The sequence below is a fragment of the Oncorhynchus nerka genome, linkage group LG19 (genome assembly GCF_034236695.1).
Source record: "Oncorhynchus nerka isolate Pitt River linkage group LG19, Oner_Uvic_2.0, whole genome shotgun sequence".
Taxonomy (NCBI): Eukaryota; Metazoa; Chordata; class Actinopteri; order Salmoniformes; family Salmonidae; genus Oncorhynchus; species Oncorhynchus nerka.
Window position 1 is genome coordinate 40076044 of NC_088414.1, and position 24454 is coordinate 40100497.

General features: G+C 44.2%; 1 protein-coding gene across 1 annotated transcript in view; it reads left to right on the plus strand.

The window, feature by feature from the left end:
* LOC115117438 (relaxin receptor 2-like) overlaps nt 1-24454 on the plus strand; it is a 244117-nt gene that overhangs the window by 87782 nt on the left and 131881 nt on the right. Inside the window, exon 6 of the mRNA XM_065004938.1 lies at nt 10238-10309. Within this exon, the coding sequence (XP_064861010.1) occupies nt 10238-10309 (72 nt within the window). The remainder of the gene's footprint in view (nt 1-10237; nt 10310-24454) is intronic.

Genomic DNA, 24454 nt, shown 5'->3' on the forward strand with positions numbered 1-24454 from the left:
GTCCTGACAAAATATCCCGTTTACTACGGGAACGTTATTTTTCCAAAAATGAAAATACTGCCCCCTAGTCACAAAAGGTTAACGTTGGTAGCCCTGCCCCCTGGTAAACAGTGTATGATCGCTGGATGATTCATTTTAAGTCTAATACTGCGGGTAATGGAGTCGCCAATGACTAGAGCTTTCAATTTGTCAGAGCTAATGGTGGGAAGCTTCGGCGTCTCAGCCCCCGTAACGGGAGGAGTAGAGACAAGAGAAGGCTCGGCGTCTCAGACCCCGTAACGGGAGTAGTAGAGACAAGAGAAGGCTCGGCCTCTGACTCTGACTCGTTGCTTAATGGGGAAAACCGGTTGAAAGTTTCTTTCGGCTGAATGAGCGACACAGGTTGAGCATTCCTACAGCATTCCTACAGCATTCCTACAGCATTTCCCTCCAGAAACCGTGAGAAAGTTGTCCGGCTGCGGGGACCGTGCGAGGAGATTTATACTAACATTACGATCTGTACTTACTGGTGGCACAGAATCTATTTCATCCTTTCCTACACTGAAATTACCCTTGCCTAACAATTGCGTCTGAAGCTGGGCTTGCAGCACAGCTATCCTCGCCATAAGGCGATCGTTCTCCTGTATATTATGAGAAACAGCGACTGCAATTAGGTGGCATCATGTTAATGTTACTACTTAGCTTCGGCTGTTGGAGGTCCTGACGAACCATGTAAAGCGTCCGGAGTGAAAAAGTTGAATGAAAAAAAAGTTGAGTGAGGGAAAAACCAAAAATATAAAAGGTAATTGAAAAGTAAAAACCGTAAAGTTGTCAGGTAGCAAAGTAAGGTTGGCAATAAAACGCACAGCAACACGTAAACAAGTCCGCAAGATGTGATTCAGTTGGATACGATTCAGTTGGATACGATTCAGTTGGATACTTCTTCACAACTTTGTCCCTGACCTGTTTGGAGAGCTCCTTGGTATTCATGGTGACGCTTGCTTTGTGGTGCCCCTTGCTTAGTTTTGTTGCAGGCTCTGGGGCCTTCAGAACAGGTACTGAGACCATGTGATACTTAGATTGCACACAGGTGGACTTTATTTAACTAATTATGCAACTCCTGAAGGTAATTGATTGCACCAGATCTAATTTAGGAACTTCATAGCAAAGGAGGTAAATACATATGCTTGTACCACTTTTCTGTTTTTAATTTGTTTAGATTTTTTTTTAAACAAGTTATTTTTTTCATTTCATTTCACCAATTTGGACTATTTTGTGTATGTCCATTACATGAAATCCAAATAAAAATCTATTTAAATTACAGGTTGTAATGCATCAAAATAGGAGAAATGCCAAGGGGGATGAATACTTTTGCAAGGCACTGTATCTAAATCTATCAACGAAATCAAGTCACAGCCATTGCTGTTAATAATTAATTTTTCTCTTCTCATGGGCCACAATACTCTTCCATATATGTCACATAGCAAGATTTGATCCACTATTTTAAGTCTTATCCAGAAATGAGAATTTGACCCAAAAATGAAAGCAACTGTCTGAGGATGATGCTGGACCTTCTGAGATAAAAAGAAAGGGGTGTTTGATGAAGAGGCTTCAACTAAAGGTTAACATTTAGACATGTCACAGTGCCCAAGTCATACGCGATCGTTTTTTCTGTCTCCTTCAACGTTATTTGAACTTAATTGTTACAGAACGCGCATGTCATTAGCCGTTCAAACGATTTAAATCTAAAACAAAGATACTTTTAGTATTTTACCCCAAACCCCTTGTTACACATACTGTACTGTAACCTGCCCTTCAGTGGGACTTCTTGGATTAGATAAAGTTCAAATCAAATAAAAAATATAATTGTTTCTTCCTTTCTGTGATGGTCCATCCAAACACGTGTTCCCATTCAGGCCCCAGGTGCAATCTGTTAGTCTGGGAAAGAGAAATGGTTTCATATTTTCCACACTAACCTGTCATATAGTGAGGTGATCTCTCTCTCAGGGAGAGACTCACTATTTAATATAGCTACTATCAATCACACACACACGCACAAACACACACACACGCACGTACACACTGTGTGACTCCTATTTAACTGGTTCTTCTTCATTTTATTTTATTTTTTTTTTTTAAACAAGTTATTTTTTTCATTTCATTTCACCAATTTGGACTATTTTGTGTATGTCCATTACATGAAATCCAAATAAAAATATATTTAAATTAAAGGTTAAATTACAGGTTGTAATGCAATATCTAAGACTATTACGTTGCGTGCGCGAGTGTTGCAAAATTATTTACACAAACATGTTATTCAATTATTGCACCCAGACTGCTCGCGTGCATCAGCGAGCGACTGCGTGGCTAGGCGCTAAAATCAAAATAGGATTCTATTTGTGACACTCAACGTGCTGCAAGTCCGGCCTCTCCCATCTCCTCATTGGTTGTTAGTAGCATATACCCACGTGCCATCTCCTCATTGGTGTTTAGGAGCATATACCCACGTGGGTGATTGAAAGATGAACTGACATCCAGTCGGTTGTACTAACACACGGTAAATTTGGTTGGCAACTGCCATTTAAAGTCAAAATAAGTCAAAAAGAAGCCCGAGGAAGGAGGTAGAGGACCTTGTGCATGACGATAAAGGAATTCGGTTGATAGTTTTTTCTGTGTATTAATTGTCAGAGAAGTGGATATTTTGCATTTCAGGTAAAATAACAACCAAAACAAATTATCTAGCAACAGCAAGCTAGCTAGCTAAATTGCCATAAATGTTTAATGCTTTTCGACCTGTCCTCAAATTAATATCATTGGTTCAGAGTTTGTTTTGATATGATCGTGTCTCGTGTGAGGGTACAAAATCAACATGCGCGTCTGGTTTGGTCAGCATGTTCGATTATTTAATTTAATTGTTTACTCTTAGACTATATAAACGTATTGTTTAATCTTTGACTATTTCAGTCATTATCATACTCTTATTCTCATAACTGTTTATTGTTTTAACAGTGAGTATAAATCGTCTGTCATACTCTTATTCTCATAACTGTTTATTGTTTTAACAGTGAGTATAAATCGTCTGGCATACTCTTATTCTCATAATTGTTTATTGTTTTAACAGTGAGTATAAATCGTCTGTCAATATAGACAGTTTTTTCTACATTTTGTCCTTGTACTAAATGTTATTAGAACATAACTATTTTTAAGACACTAGAAAAGTGTGTTTGTGTGTGTATATGTCTCGCCCCTCACACCCCTATAAATAGACCCTCGGATCCAGATACTGTGTGATATGTAATTGCTTCTCATCCATATTCATAGCAGAGGTGGAAGATACAGTGTATTTGCAAAGTATTCAGACCCCTTGACTTTTTCCACATTTTGTTACGTTACAGCCTTATTCTAAAATGGGGTTTTTTTTAATGAAAAAAACTCAACAATCTACACACAATACCCCATAACGACAAAGCAAAACAACTTTTTGTTAAATGTTTGCTAATTTATTCAAAATAAAAAATGGAAAAATGATATTTACACAAGTATTCAGACCCTTTACTCAGTACTTTGTTGAAGTACATTTGGCAGTGATTACAGCCTCTGGTCTTCTTGGGTATGATGCTACAAGCTTGGCACACCTGTATTTGGGGAGTTTCTCCCACTTTTACCTACAGATGCTCTCAAGCTCTGTCAGGTTGGATGGGAAGTGTTGCTGCACAGCTATTTTCAGGTCTCTCCAGAGATGGTGGATCGGGTTTAAGTCCAGGCTCTGACTGGGCCACTCAAGGACATTCAGAGACTTGTCCCGAAGCCACTCCTGCGTTGTCCTGTTGGAAGGTGAACCTTCGCCCCAGTCTGACATCCTGAGCGCTCTGGAGCAGGTTTTCATCAAGGATCTTTCCCTCGATCCTGACTAGTCTCCCAGTCCATGCTGCTGAAAAACATCCCCACAGCATGATGCTGCCACCACCATGATTCACCGTAGGGATGGTGCCAGGTTTCCTCAAAACATGACTCTTGGTATTCAGGCCAAAGAGTTTAATCTTTGTTTCATCAGATCTGATCATCATGGTCTGAGAGTCCTTCATGTGCCTTTTGCCAACCTCCAAGCGGGCTGTCATGTGCCTTTTAATGAGGAGTGGCTTCCGTCTGGCCACTCTACCATAAAGGACTAATTGGTGGAGTGCTGCAGAGATGGTTGTCCTTCTAGAAGGTTCTCCCATCTCCACAAGGCCCTTCTCCCCCGATTGCTCAGTTTGGCCGGGCGGCCAGCTCTAGGAAGAGTCTTGGTGGTTCCATATTTCTTCCATTTAAGAATGATGGCGGCCACTGTGTTCTTGGGGACCTTCAATGTCTTGGAGCTCTACGAACAATTCCTTCGACCCGAATGGCTTGCTTTTTGCTCTGACATGCACTGTCAACTGTGGGACCTTAAATAGACAGGTGTGTGCCTTTCCAAATCATGTCCAATCAATTGAATTTACCACAGGTGGACTCCAATCAAGTTGTAGAAACATCTCAAGGATGATCAATGGAACCAGGATGCACCTGAGGTCAACTTTGAGTCCCATAGCAAAGAGTCCGATCACTTGTGTAAATAAGGTATTTCTGGTTTTTATTTTCAATACATTTGTTAACATTTCGATTATTGCATTGTCATTATGCGGTATTGTGATGTCATTATGGGGTACACACACACACACACACACACACACACACACACACACACACACACACACACACACACACACACACACACACACACACACACAGAGATACACACACCCAGAGACACAGACACAGACACACACACACACACTCACACACACACAGAGACACACACACAGAGAGACACATACACAGAATATTAAAGATGCACTATGCAGAAATCATTCCGACATTTCCTCGTTATTAAAATTCTAATAGTTTGCCTAATTTCAGTTTATGTGACAAAACAAGAAAGTATAGTGTAGAGAATCATTGTACCATCTAAACAGCTGTGAAATATATGTATTTTCAACTGTTTGAAACTGGTGTACAAAAACAAAAGTAAAAGACACAAAAACTAAACTTAAGAACCGGGAAGCATAGAAATAGCGCACATAAAACAACCCTACCGCTTCTTAGACTTGCTTTCAATGAGAATGACAGATCTATAACTCACATTTCTATGTGAATTTAGTCGGGTCGCCCAAAAAAGTTACATATTGCAGCTTTAAGGAGGCAAAAGAGGATAAGAGCACAAAAGACACAGTGTGACTGTGAAACACGATGAAACAGGCGCCCACGCATGAACACGGCCATGTAGAGGTCTCTCTCTGATGTGTATCTCTCTCATTGTCTGTAACACACACACGCACGCACGCACGCACGCACGCACACACACACACACACACACACACACACACACACACACACACACACACACTCACTCACTTCACTAGTGCGGTCATGCAGACGTGGCTTCCTGAAACACAGGGTCAGAGTCTGTGTTCACTCTGTGATCAAAGTGGAAGTTACAGGCCTCCCGAGTGGCGCAGTGGTCTAAGGTCCTGCATTGCAGTGTTGTGGTGTCACTACAGCCTGTGGTTCGATTCCAGGCTGTGTCATTATGAATGTCCCATCGGGTGGTGCAAAATAGGTCTGGGTTTGGCTGGGGGGGGCTTTACTTGGCTCATTGTGCTCTAGCGGGGCTGACCTCGGTTGTCATTTCAACAGTGTTTCCTCCGACACATTGGTGCAGAGGGCTTCTGGGTTAAGGGAGTGGGTGTTAAGAAGCGTATTTTTTGGGGGATGCATAACGCGACCTTCGCCTCTCCCGAGCCCGTTGGGGAGTTGCAGCGAATAGACAAGCTCTTAATCCTGAAATTCGGGAAAGAAAACGGGGTAAAATTATTAAATTGTTTTATTTGTTTTTTACTTCATTAATCATCATCATTTATTAAGTCTCTCTGGACTTAATCTCTCTGAACATCATCAGGGCCTGTCTCTCTCTATTTGAATATTTTAATTAGTGTTGTGGTGTCTCTTTTTGTCTGATATATTTGTTTTTAATCCCAACCCCCGTGCCGGCAGGAGGCCTTTTGGTAGGCTGTCATTGTGAATAAGAATTTGTTCTTAACTGCCAATTTAAATGAAGTTTAGATATATATTTTTCTAAAATAATAAAAACATGCACACATACTTTGTTAATTGTTTATTCATATCACTTCTTATCTTCAGTATAACTTCACTGCAGAGACCGATAGAGAGATAGAGACCGAGACTGACACAGAGACTTAGACTGACACAGAGACCTAGACTGACACAGAGACCTAGACTGTGACAGAGACCGAGAATGACACAGAGACCGACACAGAGACTGACCCGGTGTCTGACATAGAGACTAACACAGAGACCTACACAGAGACTGACACAGAGACTGACACAAGACAGACACAGACACAGAGACAGACTCAGAGACAGAAATGGAGACTAACACAAAGACTGGCACAGAGACAGAGAGACTGACATGGAGACAGAGAGACTGACACGGAGACAGAGAGACTGACACGGAGACAGAGAGACTGAGACTGACACGGAGACAGAGAGACTGAGACTGACACGGAGACAGAGACTGAGACTGACACGGAGACAGAGAGACTGAGACTGACACGGAGACAGAGAGACTGAGACTGACACGGAGACAGAGAGACTGAGACTGACACAGAGACAGAGACTGAGACTGACACAGAGACTGAGACCGACACGGAGACAGAGACTGAGACTGACACAGAGACTGAGACCGACACGGAGACAGAGAGACTGAGACTGACACGGAGACAGAGAGACTGAGACTGACACAGAGACTGAGACTGACACGGAGACAGAGACTGAGACTGACACGGAGACAGAGACTGAGACTGACACGGAGACAGAGAGACTGAGACTGACACGGAGACAGAGACTGAGACTGACACAGAGACTGAGACCGACACGGAGACAGAGACTGAGACTGACACAGAGACAGAGACTGAGACTGACACAGAGACAGAGACTGAGACTGACACAGAGACTGAGACCGACACGGAGACAGAGACAGAGACTGACACGGAGACAGAGAGACTGAGACTGACACGGAGACAGAGACTGAGACTGACACAGAGACTGAGACCGACACGGAGACAGAGAGACTGAGACTGACACGGAGACAGAGAGACTGAGACTGACACAGAGACAGAGACTGAGACTGACACAGAGACAGAGACTGAGACTGACACGGAGACAGAGACTGAGACTGACACGGAGACAGAGAGACTGAGACTGACACGGAGACAGAGACTGAGACTGACACAGAGACAGAGACTGAGACTGACACGGAGACAGAGACTGAGACTGACACGGAGACAGAGAGACTGAGACTGACACGGAGACAGAGACTGAGACTGACACGGAGACAGAGAGACTGAGACTGACACAGAGACAGAGACTGAGACTGACACAGAGACAGAGAGACTGAGACTGACACGGAGACAGAGACTGAGACTGAGACAGAGACTGAGACTGACACGGAGACAGAGACTGAGACTGACACAGAGACAGAGAGACGCAGACTGACACGGAGACTGAGACTGACACGGAGACTGAGACTGACACGGACACAGAGACTGAGACTGACACGGAGACTGAGACTGACACAGAGCCTGAGACTGACAAGGAGACTGAGACGGACACGGAGACTGAGACAGAGACTGAGACTGACACAGAGACAGAGAGACGCAGACTGACACGGAGACTGAGACTGACACGGAGACAGAGGCTGAGACTGACACGGAGACAGAGACTGAGACTGACACAGAGACAGAGATTGACACAGAGACTGAGACTGACACGGAGACAGAGATTGACACAGAGACTGAGACTGACACAGAGACAGAGATTGACACAGAGACTGAGACTGACACAGAGACAGAGATTGACACAGAGACTGAGACTGACACGGAGCCTGAGACTGACAAGGAGACTGAGACGGACACGGAGACTGAGACGGAGACTGAGACTGACACAGAGACAGAGAGACGCAGACTGACACGGAGACTGAGACTGACACGGAGACAGAGACTGAGACTGACACGGAGACAGAGACTGAGACTGACACAGAGACAGAGATTGACACAGAGACTGAGACTGACACGGAGACAGAGACTGAGACTGACACAGAGACAGAGATTGACACAGAGACTGAGACTGACACGGAGCCTGAGACTGACAAGGAGACTGAGACTGACACGGAGACTGAGACGGACACGGAGACTGAGACAGAGACTGAGCCTGACACGGAGACAGAGAGACGCAGACTGACACGGAGACTGAGACTGACACGGAGACTGAGACGGACACGGAGACTGACACAGAGACAGAGACTGACACAGAGACAGAGACTGACACGGAGACAGAGACTGAGACTGACACGGAGACAGAGACTGAGACTGACACGGAGACTGAGACTGACACGGAGACTGAGACTGACACGGAGCCTGAGACTGACAAGGAGACTGAGACTGAGACTGACACGGAGACAGAGACTGAGACTGACACGGAGACTGAGACTGATACTGACACGGAGACAGAAACTGAGAATGACACGGAGACGGAGACTGACACAGAGACAGAGACTGGCACGGAGACAGAGACTGAGACTGACACGGAGACTGAGACTGAGACTGACACGGAGACTGAGACAGAGACTGACACGGAGACAGAGACTGAGACTGACACGGAGACTGAGACTGACACGGAGACTGAGACTGACACAGAGACAGAGACTGATACTGACACGGAGACAGAAACTGAGAATGACACGGAGACGGAGACTGACACAGAGACAGAGACTGAGACTGACACGGAGACAGAGATTGACACAGAGACAGAGACTGACACGCAGACTAAGACAGAGACTGAGCCTGACACAGAGACAGAGACTGCAACTGACATGGAAACAGAGACTGAGACTGACACTGAGACAGAGACTGACACAGAGAGACATGAAAACAGAGACTGAGACTGACACAGAGACAGAGACTGACACAGAGACAGAGACTGAGACTGACACAGAGACAGAAACTGAGAATGACACGGAGACGGAGACTGACACAGAGACAGAAACTGAGAATGACACGGAGACAGAGACTGAGACTGACACGGAGACAGAGACTGTGACTAACACGGATACAGAGACTGACACGGCGACAGAGACCGAGATTGACACGGAGACTGAGACTGACACGGAGACTGAGACTGACACGGAGACTGAGACTGACACGGAGACTGAGACTGACACGGAGACAGAGACTGAGACTGACACTGAGACAGAAACTGAGAATGACACGGAGATGGAGACTGACACGGAGATAGAGACTGACACGGAGACAGAGACAGAGACTATGACTGACACGGAGACGGAGATAGAGACCGAGACTGACACAGAGACTGAGTTGACACTGGGTCAAGGCTTTACACTGTACTGGGTCAGGGCTTTACACTGTACTGGGTCAGGGCTTTACACTGTACTGGGTCGGGGCTTTACACTGTACCGGGTCAGGGCTTTACACTGTACTGGGTCAGGGCTTTACACTGTACTGGGTCAGGGCTTTACACTGTACTGGGTCCGTGCTTTACGCTTTACTGGGTCAGGGCTTTACAATGTACTGGATCAGGGCCTTACACTGTACTGGGTCAGGGCTTTACACTGTACCGGGTCAGGGCTTTACACTGTACTGGGTCAGGGCTTTACACTGTACTGGGTCAGGGCTTTACACTGTACTGGGTCCGTGCTTTACGCTTTACTGGGTCAGGGCTTTACACTGTACTGGGTCCGTGCTTTACACTGTACTGGGTCAGGGCCTTACACTATACTGGGTCAGGGCCTTACACTGTACTGGGTCAGGGCCTTACACTATACTGGGTCAGGGCCTTACACTGTACTGGGTCAGGGCCTTACACTGTACTGGGTAGGGCTTTACACTGTACTGGGTCGGGGCTTTACACTGTACCGGGTCAGGGCTTTACACTGTACTGGATCGGGGCTTTACGCTGTACTGGGTCAGGGCCTTACACTTGTGTTAAAGCTAGAAACATGTTTATTTACCACATGAAAACTCAACCTCTGTGTTTTATTTTAGAATGAGAATGTGCTATTGATAATACATTTGCTGGTACCTGGTGAAATAATGTTGAAATTCTGTGCTTGAGTTGATTTGTGTGTGTTTGTTTCTCATCTCAGGTTCTTACAGAATAACAGCATCCAGACAATCTCCACTCAAGCCTTCAGTGGACTCTACAAACTGGAGAGACTGTGAGTACTGACATAGCTCTATCCACCGTATGTGGGCATCTTTACACTACACGACTTACGTATGTGGGCCTCTTTACACTACACGACTTTGAAGAGATTCCCTCCACACTACCTCCGGAGGACTCTCACACCCTCCTCTGAGTGTAGGGACAACATCTCTCCCATACCACATATCCCCATGAAATAATTACCTTAATACCAGTAGACAGCATTTTTTTCTCTGTTAGCCAAATTGAAAATGGAAATATCCACATATTTGTGAATCATTGCATTCATCAAGTGTACAACATTATGTGCAATATGGTTTAGATTAGAAGCTCCTGTAAAGTTTGAATTGCTATCCTTATTTTGTTTGAATATATACTACGGTATTTATGGTATGCTAAGCAGCCCGTTCACTCGGGCCGCTTATGCTAGATGACCCAATCATAACATAAAACCACAACCATTTAGCAATTCCAAAACCATATTAATTAAGCAGCTATTTATTTATTTATTTATTTTATTAGGCAAGTCAGTTAAGAACACATTCTTATTTTCAATGACAGCCTAGTGGGTTAATTGCCTTGTTCAGGGGCAGAACGACAGAGTTGTACCTTGGGAATTCGATCTTGCAACCTTCCGGTTACTAGTCCAACGCTCTAACCACTAGGCTACACTGCCGCCCCAATTGCAGACATATTTTTATCATGTTCAGCACATAAAGTCGCCTATCTGGGGATCTAAAGTTTAAATTCAAACAATGTTTCACATGCATTCTTTTCAAAGAGATAGCTAACAGCAAGTGAGCTGTAGTAAACCAAACAAAACATCCCATCCTCCAGTCCTTCTTTATGAAATGGGCAATGGCAGGATCGTATAGTTTGGCCTTTGATTTTATATCTGACAGAGATACTTTCTCCATTGAGATCAAAGCTAAGGCTAACAGTCAGACCGGTCCAGTGGTGCTCCTGCAGTAAGTCGTGATCTGTTTCAGGGCGGAGAATGTCCTTTCAACTGAGGCATTAGACAGGGTAATGGTCAACACCTGAATTCTCATTGAGCCTCTTCTGCTGGAGAAAGTGGAGGAAGTCGGCCGGGCTCCTAACATGGATGTCAGACATGGAGTACATCACTGTGAGTTCTGTTTTGAGCCGCGAGAAATCAACACGAGGCCCATATCTTTCCTTGAGATTTGAGAACGCAGTGTTGGCTAAGATTTCCCTATATCTGTGGGCCTCGTGTTAACTGCTGTGGGTCAATAAGGGCAAGAAACATACGCCCTTTGTGGTCCTTGAACCTGTTCTTTAGCTGAGTGAGACGGTTGTCGATGATCCCACTGTGTAGCTGTTGGCACCGGGCTCAGACTTCTCCATGCCTCTGTGCCCTCCACCCACTCGGATCCCCGGTCTCAGGCACAGTGTTCTCGTAGATAGAATAGAGTTTCCGTTTTCCTCTCTCCACGGTGCTGTAGAGTTCGCCGACCCTGGACAGGCAGAAATGCATGTCAAACTTCCTTATCCTGCAAAAATCCCAAAACGGCATGTCAGAGTACGCAAAGATGGAGTTGAATTTGATTAGCAGGAAGCAGAACTTGAAGCTTTTGTCACGTGTGTAATGTGTCTCTTCGACACTGTGAACTGTGTCTTCATCAAAGTCCTCATGATGATCCACAATATAGTCAAAGGCTAGGAGTTCCTCCCTCTTATCATACACAGTGCAAACCAAAGGCTAGGAGTTCCTCCCTCTTATCATACACAGTGCAAACCAAAGGCTAGGAGTTCCTCCCTCTTATCATACACAGTGCAAACCAAAGGCTAAGAGTTCCTCGATCGTATCATACACAGTGCAAACCAAAGGAGTTCCTCCCTCTTATCATACACAGTGCAAACCAAAGGCTAGGAGTTCCTCCCTCTTATCATACACAGTGCAAACCAAAGGCTAGGAGTTCCTCCCTCTTATCATACACAGTGCAAACCAAAGGCTAGGAGTTCCTCCGTGTTGGAGGCACTCTGGGTAGTCTTCACTGGCATACTTCATTCAGTAGTTTTGTGCATTTGAATAATCTTGAGACAAAAGCCACTGAGATCTTACACTCTTTCAATTTTGCGGCACCTTGTGACATCACCAGATGAAGGGTCAATGGGATCCGGTGTCAAATATCCTTCTAAGGGTGTCTGGGGGCATTCCTCTCTGTGATATATTGTTTTTAAGAAATAAGTGTGAAATGTTTTTTTCTTGTGATTTTTGAAGGGAAAAACACATTCAAAACTTTCCTGATAATTTGGTCAATATATCCCAACCATAACTGAAATACCAATCATTTCTGTATTACTTAAAACTATTGGTCTAACTCTAACAGTGCAGAAAGTATACATGCTTGGTCATTTGTTTGTAGAACGACTGTGAGAAAGCCAGTTCTGGGGTGTGTTCAGTTCCATTGAATGTTTGTAACATTTGTTTGTAGAACGACTGTGAGAAAGCCAGTTCTGGGGTGTGTTCAGTTCCATTGAATGTTTGTAACATTGGTTTGTAGAACGACTGTGAGAAAGCCAGTTCTGGGGTGTGTTCAGTTCCATTGAATGTTTGTAACATTGGTTTGTACTGAACGACACATTTCCCCAAAATGTTCTTCAACTTTCTTGAACAGACTTTTAGGTAGCCTACATTTGCTCTATTTGGTGGGTATGGTGAGTGTGGCTTGAAGTAGAGGTCTTCACTTCACCAACAAACCTGAAATTACGAGATCTGACCCGGGACCCGAGCGGGTCCTAAATTCAGAGTTTTGTCTTAGATCTGGGTCGGGTCTGATATAATTTTCACGGTTCTCAGGTATCTGCAATTAAAATGTATTTACCGACTGGACCCGATTGGACCTCTGTTCATTTAATGTGTGAGGTGATGAAAACTGCGTAAGCATTTATGTCATTTAGTCATTTATTTTATCATTGTTGTTATTGTATAACATTATTATTATTATTGTTATTATTATTGTTATTGTAGGCCTATTTAAGAACCTAAACCAGTGCAAAAAAAGTGTTTTGTTTCATTTTGTTGAGACATTTTCCATGGCTAAATTTAGTTAGTTTAAATTTTGTGCCCCTTAAAATAGGTAAAAGAATAGGCCTGTTGTGAAATAAATATAGGCCAAGCCTGTACAAAACTTTTATGAAGGTTTAAACCAGTTCGTTTAGTAGGCTTTATTAGGTTATCAGGCTTAGCTGCTGCAGGCCTATGAAGGCAGTGCGTACCCTCGCTCCAACTGACTCCTACAGTTGAACTTAGCTGCTGCAGGCCTATGAAGGCAGTGCGTACCCTCGCTCCAACTGACTCCTACAGTTGAACTTAGCTGCTGCAGGCCTATGAAGGCAGTGCGTACCCTCGCTCCAACTGACTCCTACAGTTGAACTTTGCTGCTGCAGGCCTATGAAGGCAGTGCACACCCTCGCTCCAACTGACTCCTACAGTTGAACTTAGCTGCTGCAGGCCTATGAAGGCAGTGCGTACCCTCGCTCCAACTGACTCCTACAGTTGAACTTAGCTGCTGCAGGCCTATGAAGGCAGTGCGTACCCTCGCTCCAACTGACTCCTACAGTTGAACTTAGCTGCTGCAGGCCTATGAAGGCAGTGCACCCTCGCTCCAACTGACTCCTACAGTTGAACTTAGCTGCTGCAGGCCTATGAAGGCAGTACACACCCCCACTCCAACTGACTCCTACAGTTGAACTTAGCTGCTGCAGGCCTATGAAGGCAGTGCACCACCCCCACTCCAACTGACTCCTACAGTTGAACTTGAGGTAATGAAGAATGTTTTAGACCTACCAGAGTTACTTCTTTAATCTAACAATATAATGCTTATCTTTATCAAAACAATATTCTGATTGAGAAATGTACGAATTAGCTTTTGTTCTGAACGCCTATAACTGCATGTCAGTAGTAGCCTTTCTGACAGGGATAAAGATATCAGTGTCGGGAACATTTCTCCGGCATTCTCTCAGTCTCTCTAGGGCTTAAGCTTCTTATCCATTATACAGAGGACACCTAGACCTACATACATACAATGCCCTGATGCATTTACCCACAAATCACTGACTAAAGATGAACCGTGAGGTGGACTATTATTGTTTTAGGAGAGTAAAAACCAATAAACCAATAGGCGGTTCTGTTCTATACGGTTCTGAATATGCTACACATTGTTTTTTTTGTTTTTTACATTTGTTCTTGGCTGGTTTTAAAGACACTGTGAATCATTTGGCCATTATCGCTTGTTTATTAATGGTGGTGGCAGCGCTCAGGCAAACTTTTCTTTTTCGGATTGAACGCAGCCCTCGTGACTTTTCTACTCCAAAACGTATGAAAATAAAATGATGGTGACTCCGTTAAAATAAAATGTTCCACTCCTTTCGATAACATATTGGTCCATATTATCAGGCTGGTGTGTTATTTAGCAATACGCGTGATGTAACGAACCTCGTCTGAGGAGGAGAAGCGCGAAGGATCGGAGGACCAATGCACAGCGTGGTAAGTGTCCATAACGTTTATTTTAAGACATAAACTGAACACTATGAAATACAAAACAATAAACGTGAACCTGAACAAAATTTCGAAACAGTACCGTGTGGCCCAAAACACTCACACGGAAACAAACACCCACCACTCAAAAGTGAAACCCAGGCTACCTAAGTATGATTCTCAATCAGAGACAACTAACGACACCTGCCTCTGATTGAGAACCATACTAGGCTGAACTCAAAACCCCAACATAGAAAAACACACATAGACTGCCCACCCCAACTCACCATACTAAATAAAGACAAAACAAAGGAAATTAAGGTCAGAACGTGACACATGATCACCTGTAGCCCGACAGATGCAGCAAAGTGGCTATAAATAAATATGCCAATATGTTTTTGTGCTAATCATTAGCTAGTACTTCCCAAACGTTTTCAGTCATGATCCCCTTTCATCATGGGGGGGAACATCCTATCCCCCCCCATGCCTCCTTACCTCCCTCAATTGAATGAACTGCTACTATGCTACACAACATAGGGTATGAGAATACGTTGTCTTCACCTTTTACAGTACATACAAACGTCAGTACCTGGTTTTCCTTCCATATTGAAATCAAGACGAAAAAATGTGTAAAGGAGAAATAAACCAGCTCAATGCTGTGCACTGTCACATGCATCTCTATCCATAAAGACTACAGTAGATATAAATATAATGTTGGTTCTGGAAGTATTCTCCGGGTGATTATTAGGGTCCATAGCATGATGAGTGCTTTCCGCCCACAATTTTGGCCTTCACATTTGTTTTCTTAACATAAATAAGGAGAATAGGTTGCTGCTGCTGCTGCTGGTCAGTCTGGGAGACAGGCAGTCTACTCTCTGACTGGGGAGAGGAACAAGCTTACTTGAGCCTACTGCCTGAGGTTCAGAGAAACAGCCCTTCTTTAATTTTGTAGCCTACTAGGAACCAGATGTTTCAAAGTTCATAATACTACGAAAGTTATTTATGAACTCACAAAATTGAACCCGTTATAACAGCTGTTTTTCACTCCAATCAGTTATGCAGCGGCAGGGTAGCCTAGTGGTTAGAGTGTAGAGGTGGCAGGGTAGCCTAGTGGTTAGAGTGTAGAGGTGGCAGGGTAGCCTAGTGGTTAGAGTGTAGAGGCGGCAGGGTAGCCTAGTGGTTAGAGTGTAGAGGCGGCAGGGTAGCCTAGTGGTTAGAGTGTAGAGGCGGCAGGGTAGCCTAGTGGTTAGAGTGTAGAGGCGGCAGGGTAGCCTAGTGGTTAGAGTGTAGAGGCGGCAGGGTAGCCTAGTGGTTAGAGTGTAGAGGCGGCAGGGTAGCCTAGTGGTTAGAGTGTAGAGGCGGCAGGGTAGCCTAGTGGTTAGAGTGTAGAGGCGGCAGGTAGCCTAGTGGTTAGAGTGTAGAGGCGGCAGGGTAGCCTAGTGGTTAGAGTGTAGAGGCGGCAGGGTAGCCTAGTGGTTAGAGTGTAGAGGTGGCAGGGTAGCCTAGTGGTTAGAGTGTAGAGGCGGCAGGGTAGCCTAGTGGTTAGAGTGTAGAGGCGGCAGGGTAGCCTAGTGGTTAGAGTGTAGAGGCGGCAGGGTAGCCTAGTGGTTAGAGTGTAGAGGCGGCAGGGTAGCCTAGTGGTTAGAGTGTAGAGGCGGCAGGGTAGCCTAGTGGTTAGAGTGTAGAGGCGGCAGGTAGCCTAGTGGTTAGAGTGTAGAGGCGGCAGGGTAGCCTAGTGGTTAGAGTGTAGAGGCGGCAGGGTAGCCTAGTGGTTAGAGTGTAGAGGCGGCAGGTAGCCTAGTGGTTAGAGTGTAGAGGCGGCAGGGTAGCCTAGTGGTTAGAGTGTAGAGGCGGCAGGGTAGCCTAGTGGTTAGAGTGTAGAGGCGGCAGGGTAGCCTAGTGGTTAGAGTGTAGAGGCGGCAGGGTAGCCTAGTGGTTAGAGTGTAGAGGCGGCAGGGTAGCCTAGTGGTTAGAGTGTAGAGGCGGCAGGGTAGCCTAGTGGTTAGAGTGTAGAGGCGGCAGGGTAGCCTAGTGGTTAGAGTGTAGAGGCGGCAGGGTAGCCTAGTGGTTAGAGTGTAGAGGCGGCAGGGTAGCCTAGTGGTTAGAGTGTAGAGGCGGCAGGGTAGCCTAGTGGTTAGAGTGTAGAGGCGGCAGGGTAGCCTAGTGGTTAGAGTGTAGAGGCGGCAGGGTAGCCTAGTGGTTAGAGTGTAGAGGCGGCAGGGTAGCCTAGTGGTTAGAGTGTAGAGGCGGCAGGGTAGCCTAGTGGTTAGAGTGTAGAGGCGGCAGGGTAGCCTAGTGGTTAGAGTGTAGAGGCGGCAGGGTAGCCTAGTGGTTAGAGTGTAGAGGCGGCAGGGTAGCCTAGTGGTTAGAGTGTAGAGGCGGCAGGGTAGCCTAGTGGTTAGAGTGTAGAGGCGGCAGGGTAGCCTAGTGGTTAGAGTGTAGAGGCGGCAGGGTAGCCTAGTGGTTAGAGTGTAGAGGCGGCAGGGTAGCCTAGTGGTTAGAGTGTAGAGGCGGCAGGGTAGCCTAGTGGTTAGAGTGTAGAGGCGGCAGGGTAGCCTAGTGGTTAGAGTGTAGAGGCGGCAGGGTAGTCTAGTGGTTAGAGTGTAGAGGCGGCAGGGTAGCCTAGTGGTTAGAGCGTTGGACTAGTAACTGGAAGGTTGTGAGTTCAAACCCCCGAGCTGACAAGGTACAAATCTGTCGTTCTACCCCTGAACAGGCAGTTCCCAGGCCGTCATTGAAAATAAGAATGTGTTCTTAACTGACTTGCCTGGTTAAATAAAGGTAAAAATAAATAAGCAATAGAAACCTTCTTCATATGAAAAAATATTATTTTCTATTTTATTTTGATTCTTGCTTATGAATTGACCATGTTAAAAGTGACAGTACTTCTTTATTTGTTACAAGTTAGCTCACAGAGTGAATGGTTTGTTAAGAAGAGAGAGGAGAGAGACGGAGAGAGAAAAAGAGAGAGGGAGATAAAGATAGAAAGAGAGAGAGACAGAGATACAAACCTTGTGCAACTTTTATCCCTTCACCAACAACGTCCTCTGAGGACCGGGCCTTAACCAAAAGCATAATTGGCAGCAGTGAGATTCATAAAGTTAGGAATTGTGTGTAAAGTTACAAAAAGCCAGTAGCTACGGTGAGGAAATAATTTCCAATATATCAAATTCGCCTCGGGCTGTGGGGGTCAAGAGATTTCGTCAGCCGGTGATTGTCAAGCAAATAACTGCCGATCTCACGGTAATTGACCGTTAATGAACATAAACACATTTAGCATCTCCTGACTTTTTAAATTGTATTTACCCTTTAATGTTTACATATAGCAACAAGCCACTAACCTTTGGAACGTCTACCTTTTAAAGAGTCTAATAAATCCACCATATTTGAAAAATCTCTCTTTCACACCACTGTCGGTAGCTACAATGCTAATGTCTGTTATCTCATCAATCATGGATCAGGTCATTCTGGAAGTGCCGATGAACACGGTTGCTGTAGCAAGATGACAGTTCAAGGAGCTGTCATACTAGGCCCGAAAATCAAGCATTTGGCTTCAAACATCTGTCAAGTCAAATTTATTTATAAAGCCCTTCTTACATCAGCTGATATTTCAAAGTGCTGTACAGAAGCCCAACCTAAAACCCCAAACAGCAAGCAATGCAGGTATAGAAGCACGGTGGCTAGGAAAAACTCCCTAGAAAGGCCAGAACCTAGGAAGAAACCAGGCTATGAGGGGTGGCCGGTCCTCTTCTGGCTGTGCCGGGTGGAGATAACAGAACATGGCCAAGATGTTCAAATGTTCATAGATGACCAGCAGGGTCAAATAATAATAATCACAGTGGTTGTCAAGGGTGGAACAGGTCAGCACCTCAGGAGTAAATGTCAGTTGGCTTTTCATAGCCGATCATTCAGAGTATCTCTACCGCTCCTGCTGTCTCTAGAGTGTTGATAGAGGGTTGATAACAGCAGGTCTGGGACTGTGTCAGGACCCAGTTATGAACTCGGGTCTCCGGTGTGAGAAACAGTCACTTAGAAAGAAAGAAGGATAGAAAGAAGGATAGAAAGAAAGAAAGAGAGAAAGAGAGAGCGAATCAGAGAAAGCATACTTAAATTCACACAGGACACCGGATAAGACAGGAGAAATAGGATATACAGGATATAACCCCACCCACTTTGCCAAAGCACAGCCCCCACACCACTAGAGGGATATCTTCAACCACCAACTTACTATCCTGAGACAAGGCTGAGTATAGCCCACAAGATCTCCGCGACGGCACAACCAAAGGTGGGGCGCCAACCCACTCAAGTGGCACACCCCTCCTAGGGATGGCATGAAAGAGCACCAGTAAGCCAGTGACTCAGCCCCTGTAATAGGGTTAGAGGCAGGTTTTTTTTTACTGGCCCAGGTTGACTGCTTGTCGGTGTTGAAGAGCAGACTATCCAAGCACAGCTTCTTGGCTTGCTCACACCCAGTCATCCACGGATAGCGCTCATAATTGTTAGCTTGAAAATGTCTTTCAAAACTTATTCCTTGTTGCACTAATCCTGGCAGTGCTGGCGTTGGCCTTCCCCTCTCTACGACATTTAATGTATCGTTGGAATGTAGTCTTCAAAAGGGCCGTGGTAACAAATTAGCCTCCACATCCTCCTGGATAACACCTGCTGCTGCAGCCATTGTCACACAGACCACAACAAGGGCTACCTCGAGTGTGGGAAAACTGGGTTTTCTGCTTGTAAATACATTCTCAGTCAGTAGTGACATGTCTCCTGCCTTTATCCTTCATTTACCTAGGTCAGTTAAGTCAATTAATAACAAATGTATATTTACAACGACGGCCTACCCCGGCCAAACTCTAACTCGGACTACGCTGGGAAGAGAGAGGAAGATGTTTCTCATCTGATTATCTGTTTGTGTCTTTGTTGTGTAGGAGGAATAATGTTCAGTAATATTTTTGTATATTCTCTCTCTCTCTCTCTCTCTCTCTCTCTCTCTCTCTCTCTCTTCCCCCAAATATACACTACCGTTCAAAAGTTTGGGGTCACTTAGAAATGTCATTGTTTTTGAAAACACCAGTCTCAACGTCAAAAGTGAAGAGGCGACTCCGGGATGCTGGCCTTCTAGGCAGAGTTGTAAAGAAAAAGCCATATCTCAGACTGGCCAATAAAAAGAAAAGATTAAGATGGGCAAAAGAACACAGACACTGAACAGAGGAACTCAGGCCAGAAGGCCAGCATCCCGGAGTCGCCTCTTCACTGTTGATGTTGAGACAGGTGTTTTGCAGGTACTATTTAAGGAAGCTGCCAGTTGAGGACTTATGAGGCATCAGTTTCTCAAACTAGACACTCTAATGTACTTGTCCTCTTGCTCAGTTGTGCACCGGGGCCTCGCACCTCTCTCTATTATGGTTAGAGCCAGTTTGCGTTGTTCTGTGAAGGGAGTAGTACACAGCGTTGTACGATATTTTCAGTTTCTTGGCAGTTTCTCGCATGGAATAGCCTTCCTTTCTCAGAACAAGAATAGACTGACGAGTTTCAGAAGAAAGGTCTTTGTTTCTGGCCATTTTGAGCCTGTAATCGAACCCACAAATGCTGATGCTCCAGATACTCAACTGGTTTAAAGAAGGACAGTTTTATTGCTTCTTTAATCAGGACTACAGTCTTCAGTAGTGCTAACATAATTGCAAAAGAGTTTTCTAATGATAAATTTGCCTTTTAAAATGTCAAACATGGATTGGTTAACACAACGTGTCTTTGGAAAACAGGAGTGATGTTTGTTGATAATGGGCCTCTGTATGCCTATGTAGATATTCCATTAAAATCATCCGTTTCCAGTTACAACATTCATTTTCCACAGTAACAATGTCTACACTGTATTTCTGATCAATTTGATGTTATTTTAATGGACAAAAAATGTGCTTTTCTTTCAAAAACAAGGACATTTCTAAGTGACCCCAAACTTTTGAACGGTAGTGCTACCAAAAATAATTGACTGAAACTTGTCACAAATGACAGCGTCACCGATGATTTACCAAACAATTTGTTGAAAGAGGAAGCAAAGTACTTTAATTAAGCATAGCTTTTCATTTCAGTCTCCTCCATCTCCACTGACCAACGTTAATTGTAAGGATTGTTTCACTATTAATATTGTAACATTAACAGACTCAGACTCAAGGCAAAATTACATAGGAGGAAATTCTTGATTAAATTAAAGCCTTTAATTCCGGGAAAACTCAGGGGCAGGATGGCATACCAGGTACACCAAACATTTGTTTATGTACTCAGAGGACTGTTCCTAGCAGGTTTTAACTTTATTATTATTATTATTATTTATTCCTTTAAAAATGGTAGATTATCAGATACTCAACAATAAGGTCTGATGTCATTATTACTGAAACAGGACCCAAGTGTAAATACACTGCTCAAAAAAATAAAGGGAACACTTAAACAACACAATGTAACTCCAAGTCAATCACACTTCTGTGAAATCAAACTGTCCACTTAGGAAGCAACACTGATTGACAATACATTTCACATGCTGTTGTGCAAATGGAATAGACAACAGGTGGAAATGATAGGCAATTAGCAAAACACCCCCAATAAAGGAGTGGTTCTGCAGGTGGTGACCACAGACCACTTCTCAGTTCCTATGCTTCCTGGCTGATGTTTTGGTCACTTTTGAATGCTAGCGGTGCTTTCACTCTAGTGGTAGCATGAGACGGAGTCTACAAACCACACAAGTGGCTCAGGTAGTGCAGCTCATCCGGGATGGCACATCAATGCAAGCTGTGGCAAGAAGGTTTGCTGTGTCTGTCAGCGTAGTGTCCAGAGCATGGAGGCGCTACCAGGAGACAGGCCAGTCCATCAGGAGATGTGGAGGAGGCCGTAGGAGGGCAACAATCCAGCAGCAGGAACGCTACCTCCGCCTTTGTGCAAGGAGGAGCAGGAGGAGCACTGCCAGAGCCCTGCAAAATGACCTCCAGCAGGCCACAAATGTGCATGTGTCTGCTCAAACGGTCAGAAACAGACTCCATGAGGGTGGTATGAGGGCCCGACATCCACAGGTGGGGGTTGTGCTTACAGCCCAACACCGTGCAGGACGTTTGGCATTTGCCAGAGAACACCAAGATTGGCAAATTCACCACTGGCGCCCTGTGCTCTTCACAGATGAAAGCAGGTTCACACTGAGCACATGTGACAGACGTGACAGAGTCTGGAGACGCCGTGGAGAACGTTCTGCTGCACAGCCCTCCATGTGCTCGCCAGAGGTAGCCTGACTGCCATTAGGTACCGAGATGAGATCCTCAGACCCCTTGTGAGACCATATGCTGGTGCGGTTGGCCCTGGGTTCCTCCTAATGCAAGACAATGCTAGACCTCATGTGGCTGGAGTGTGTCAGCAGTTCCTGCAAGAGGAAGGCATTGATGCTATGGACTGGCCCGCCCGTTCCCCAGACCTGAATCCAATTGAGCACATCTGGGACATCATGTCTCGCTCCATCCACCAACGCCACGTTGCACCACAGACTGTCCAGGAGTTGGCGGATGCTTTAGCCCAAGTCTGGGAGGAGATCCCTCAGGAGACCATCCGCCATCAGGAGCATGCCCAGGCGTTGTAGGGAGGTCATACAGGCACGTGGAGGCCACACACACTACTGAGCCTCATTTTGACTTGTTTTAAGGACATTACATCAAAGTTGGATCAGCCTGTAGTGTGGTTTTCCACTTTAATTTTGAGTGTGACTCCAAATCCAGACCTCCATGGGTTGATAAATTTGATTTCCATTGATAATTTTTGTGTTATTTTGTTGTCAGCACATTCAACTATGTAAAGAAAAAAGTATTTAAAAATAATATTTAATTCATTCAGATCTAGGATGTGTTATTTTAGTGTTCCCTTTATTTTTTTGAGCAGTGTATTTATATGTATTTTTTTTTAAACGGTCCCACCTATTGTAAGTGAAAATGTGATTGGTTCATTCCACTGTCACTCCATAATATGCCCTAATACAGTTGAATGGCATGCGACCTTCTGTACAGCTTCTGAAGGCCTAGCCAACGACTGTCTGAGCTAACTAGATTTTTATACTGAGAGACTGCCAAAGAAAAATTCTGATTATTATATATTTTTTTGCTTTAATTTCCCAACACACACGGAAGAGATTAAATCAGAAAATCATAAACAATTATTGGAAAGATTAAATTCAAATTCAAATTAAAATAAAATGTTATATCCCCACTGCTTAAACCAGACTGTATGTCAGCTGTAACCTATAGGTTGTAAATACAGTAATGCACCCAATTACCTGTATAGTGCATTATTTTTGACCAGGGTGAAAGTTTTAAAGATACCCTGTCCAATCATCAGATCGTTTATTCAAGGCAGTTTGATTGATTACCTGTATAGTGCATTATTTTTGACCAGGGTGAAAGTTTTAAAGATACCCTGTCCAATCATCAGATCGTTTATTCAAGGCAGTTTGATTGATTACCTGTATAGTGCATTATTTTTGACCAGGGTGAAAGTTTTAAAGATACCCTGTCCAATCATCAGATCGTTTATTCAAGGCAGTTTGATTGATTACCTGTATAGTGCATTATTTTTGACCAGGGTGAAAGTTTTAAAGATACCCTGTCCAATCATCAGATCGTTTATTCAAGGCAGTTTGATTGATTACCTGTATAGTGCATTATTTTTGACCAGGGTGAAAGTTTTAAAGATACCCTGTCCAATCATCAGATCGTTTATTCAAGGCAGTTTGATTGATTACCTGTATAGTGCATTATTTTTGACCAGGGTGAAAGTTTTAAAGATACCCTGTCCAATCATCAGATCGTTTATTCAAGGCAGTTTGATTGATTACCTGTATAGTGCATTATTTTTGACCAGGGTGAAAGTTTTAAAGATACCCTGTCCAATCATCAGATCGTTTATTCAAGGCAGTTTGATTGATTACCTGTATAGTGCATTATTTTTGACCAGGGTGAAAGTTTTAAAGATACCCTGTCCAATCATCAGATCGTTTATTCAAGGCAGTTTGATTGATTACCTTATTAGTTTGATTGCATTATTTTTGACCAGGGTGAAAGTTTTAAAGATACCCTGTCCAATCATCAGATCGTTTATTCAAGGCAGTTTGATTGATTACCTGTATAGTGCATTATTTTTGACCAGGGTGAAAGTTTTAAAGATACCCTGTCCAATCATCAGATCGTTTATTCAAGGCAGTTTGATTGATTACCTGTATAGTGCATTATTTTTGACCAGGGTGAAAGTTTTAAAGATACCCTGTCCAATCATCAGATCGTTTATTCAAGGCAGTTTGATTGATTACCTGTATAGTGCATTATTTTTGACCAGGGTGAAAGTTTTAAAGATACCCTGTCCAATCATCAGATCGTTTATTCAAGGCAGTTTGATTGATTACCTGTATAGTGCATTATTTTTGACCAGGGTGAAAGTTTTAAAGATACCCTGTCCAATCATCAGATCGTTTATTCAAGGCAGTTTGATTGAAGGCAGTTTGATTGATTACCTGTATAGTGCATTATTTTTGACCAGGGTGAAAGTTTTAAAGATACCCTGATTGATTCCAATCATCAGATCGTTTATTCAAGGCAGTTTGATTGATTACCTGTATAGTGCATTATTTTTGAC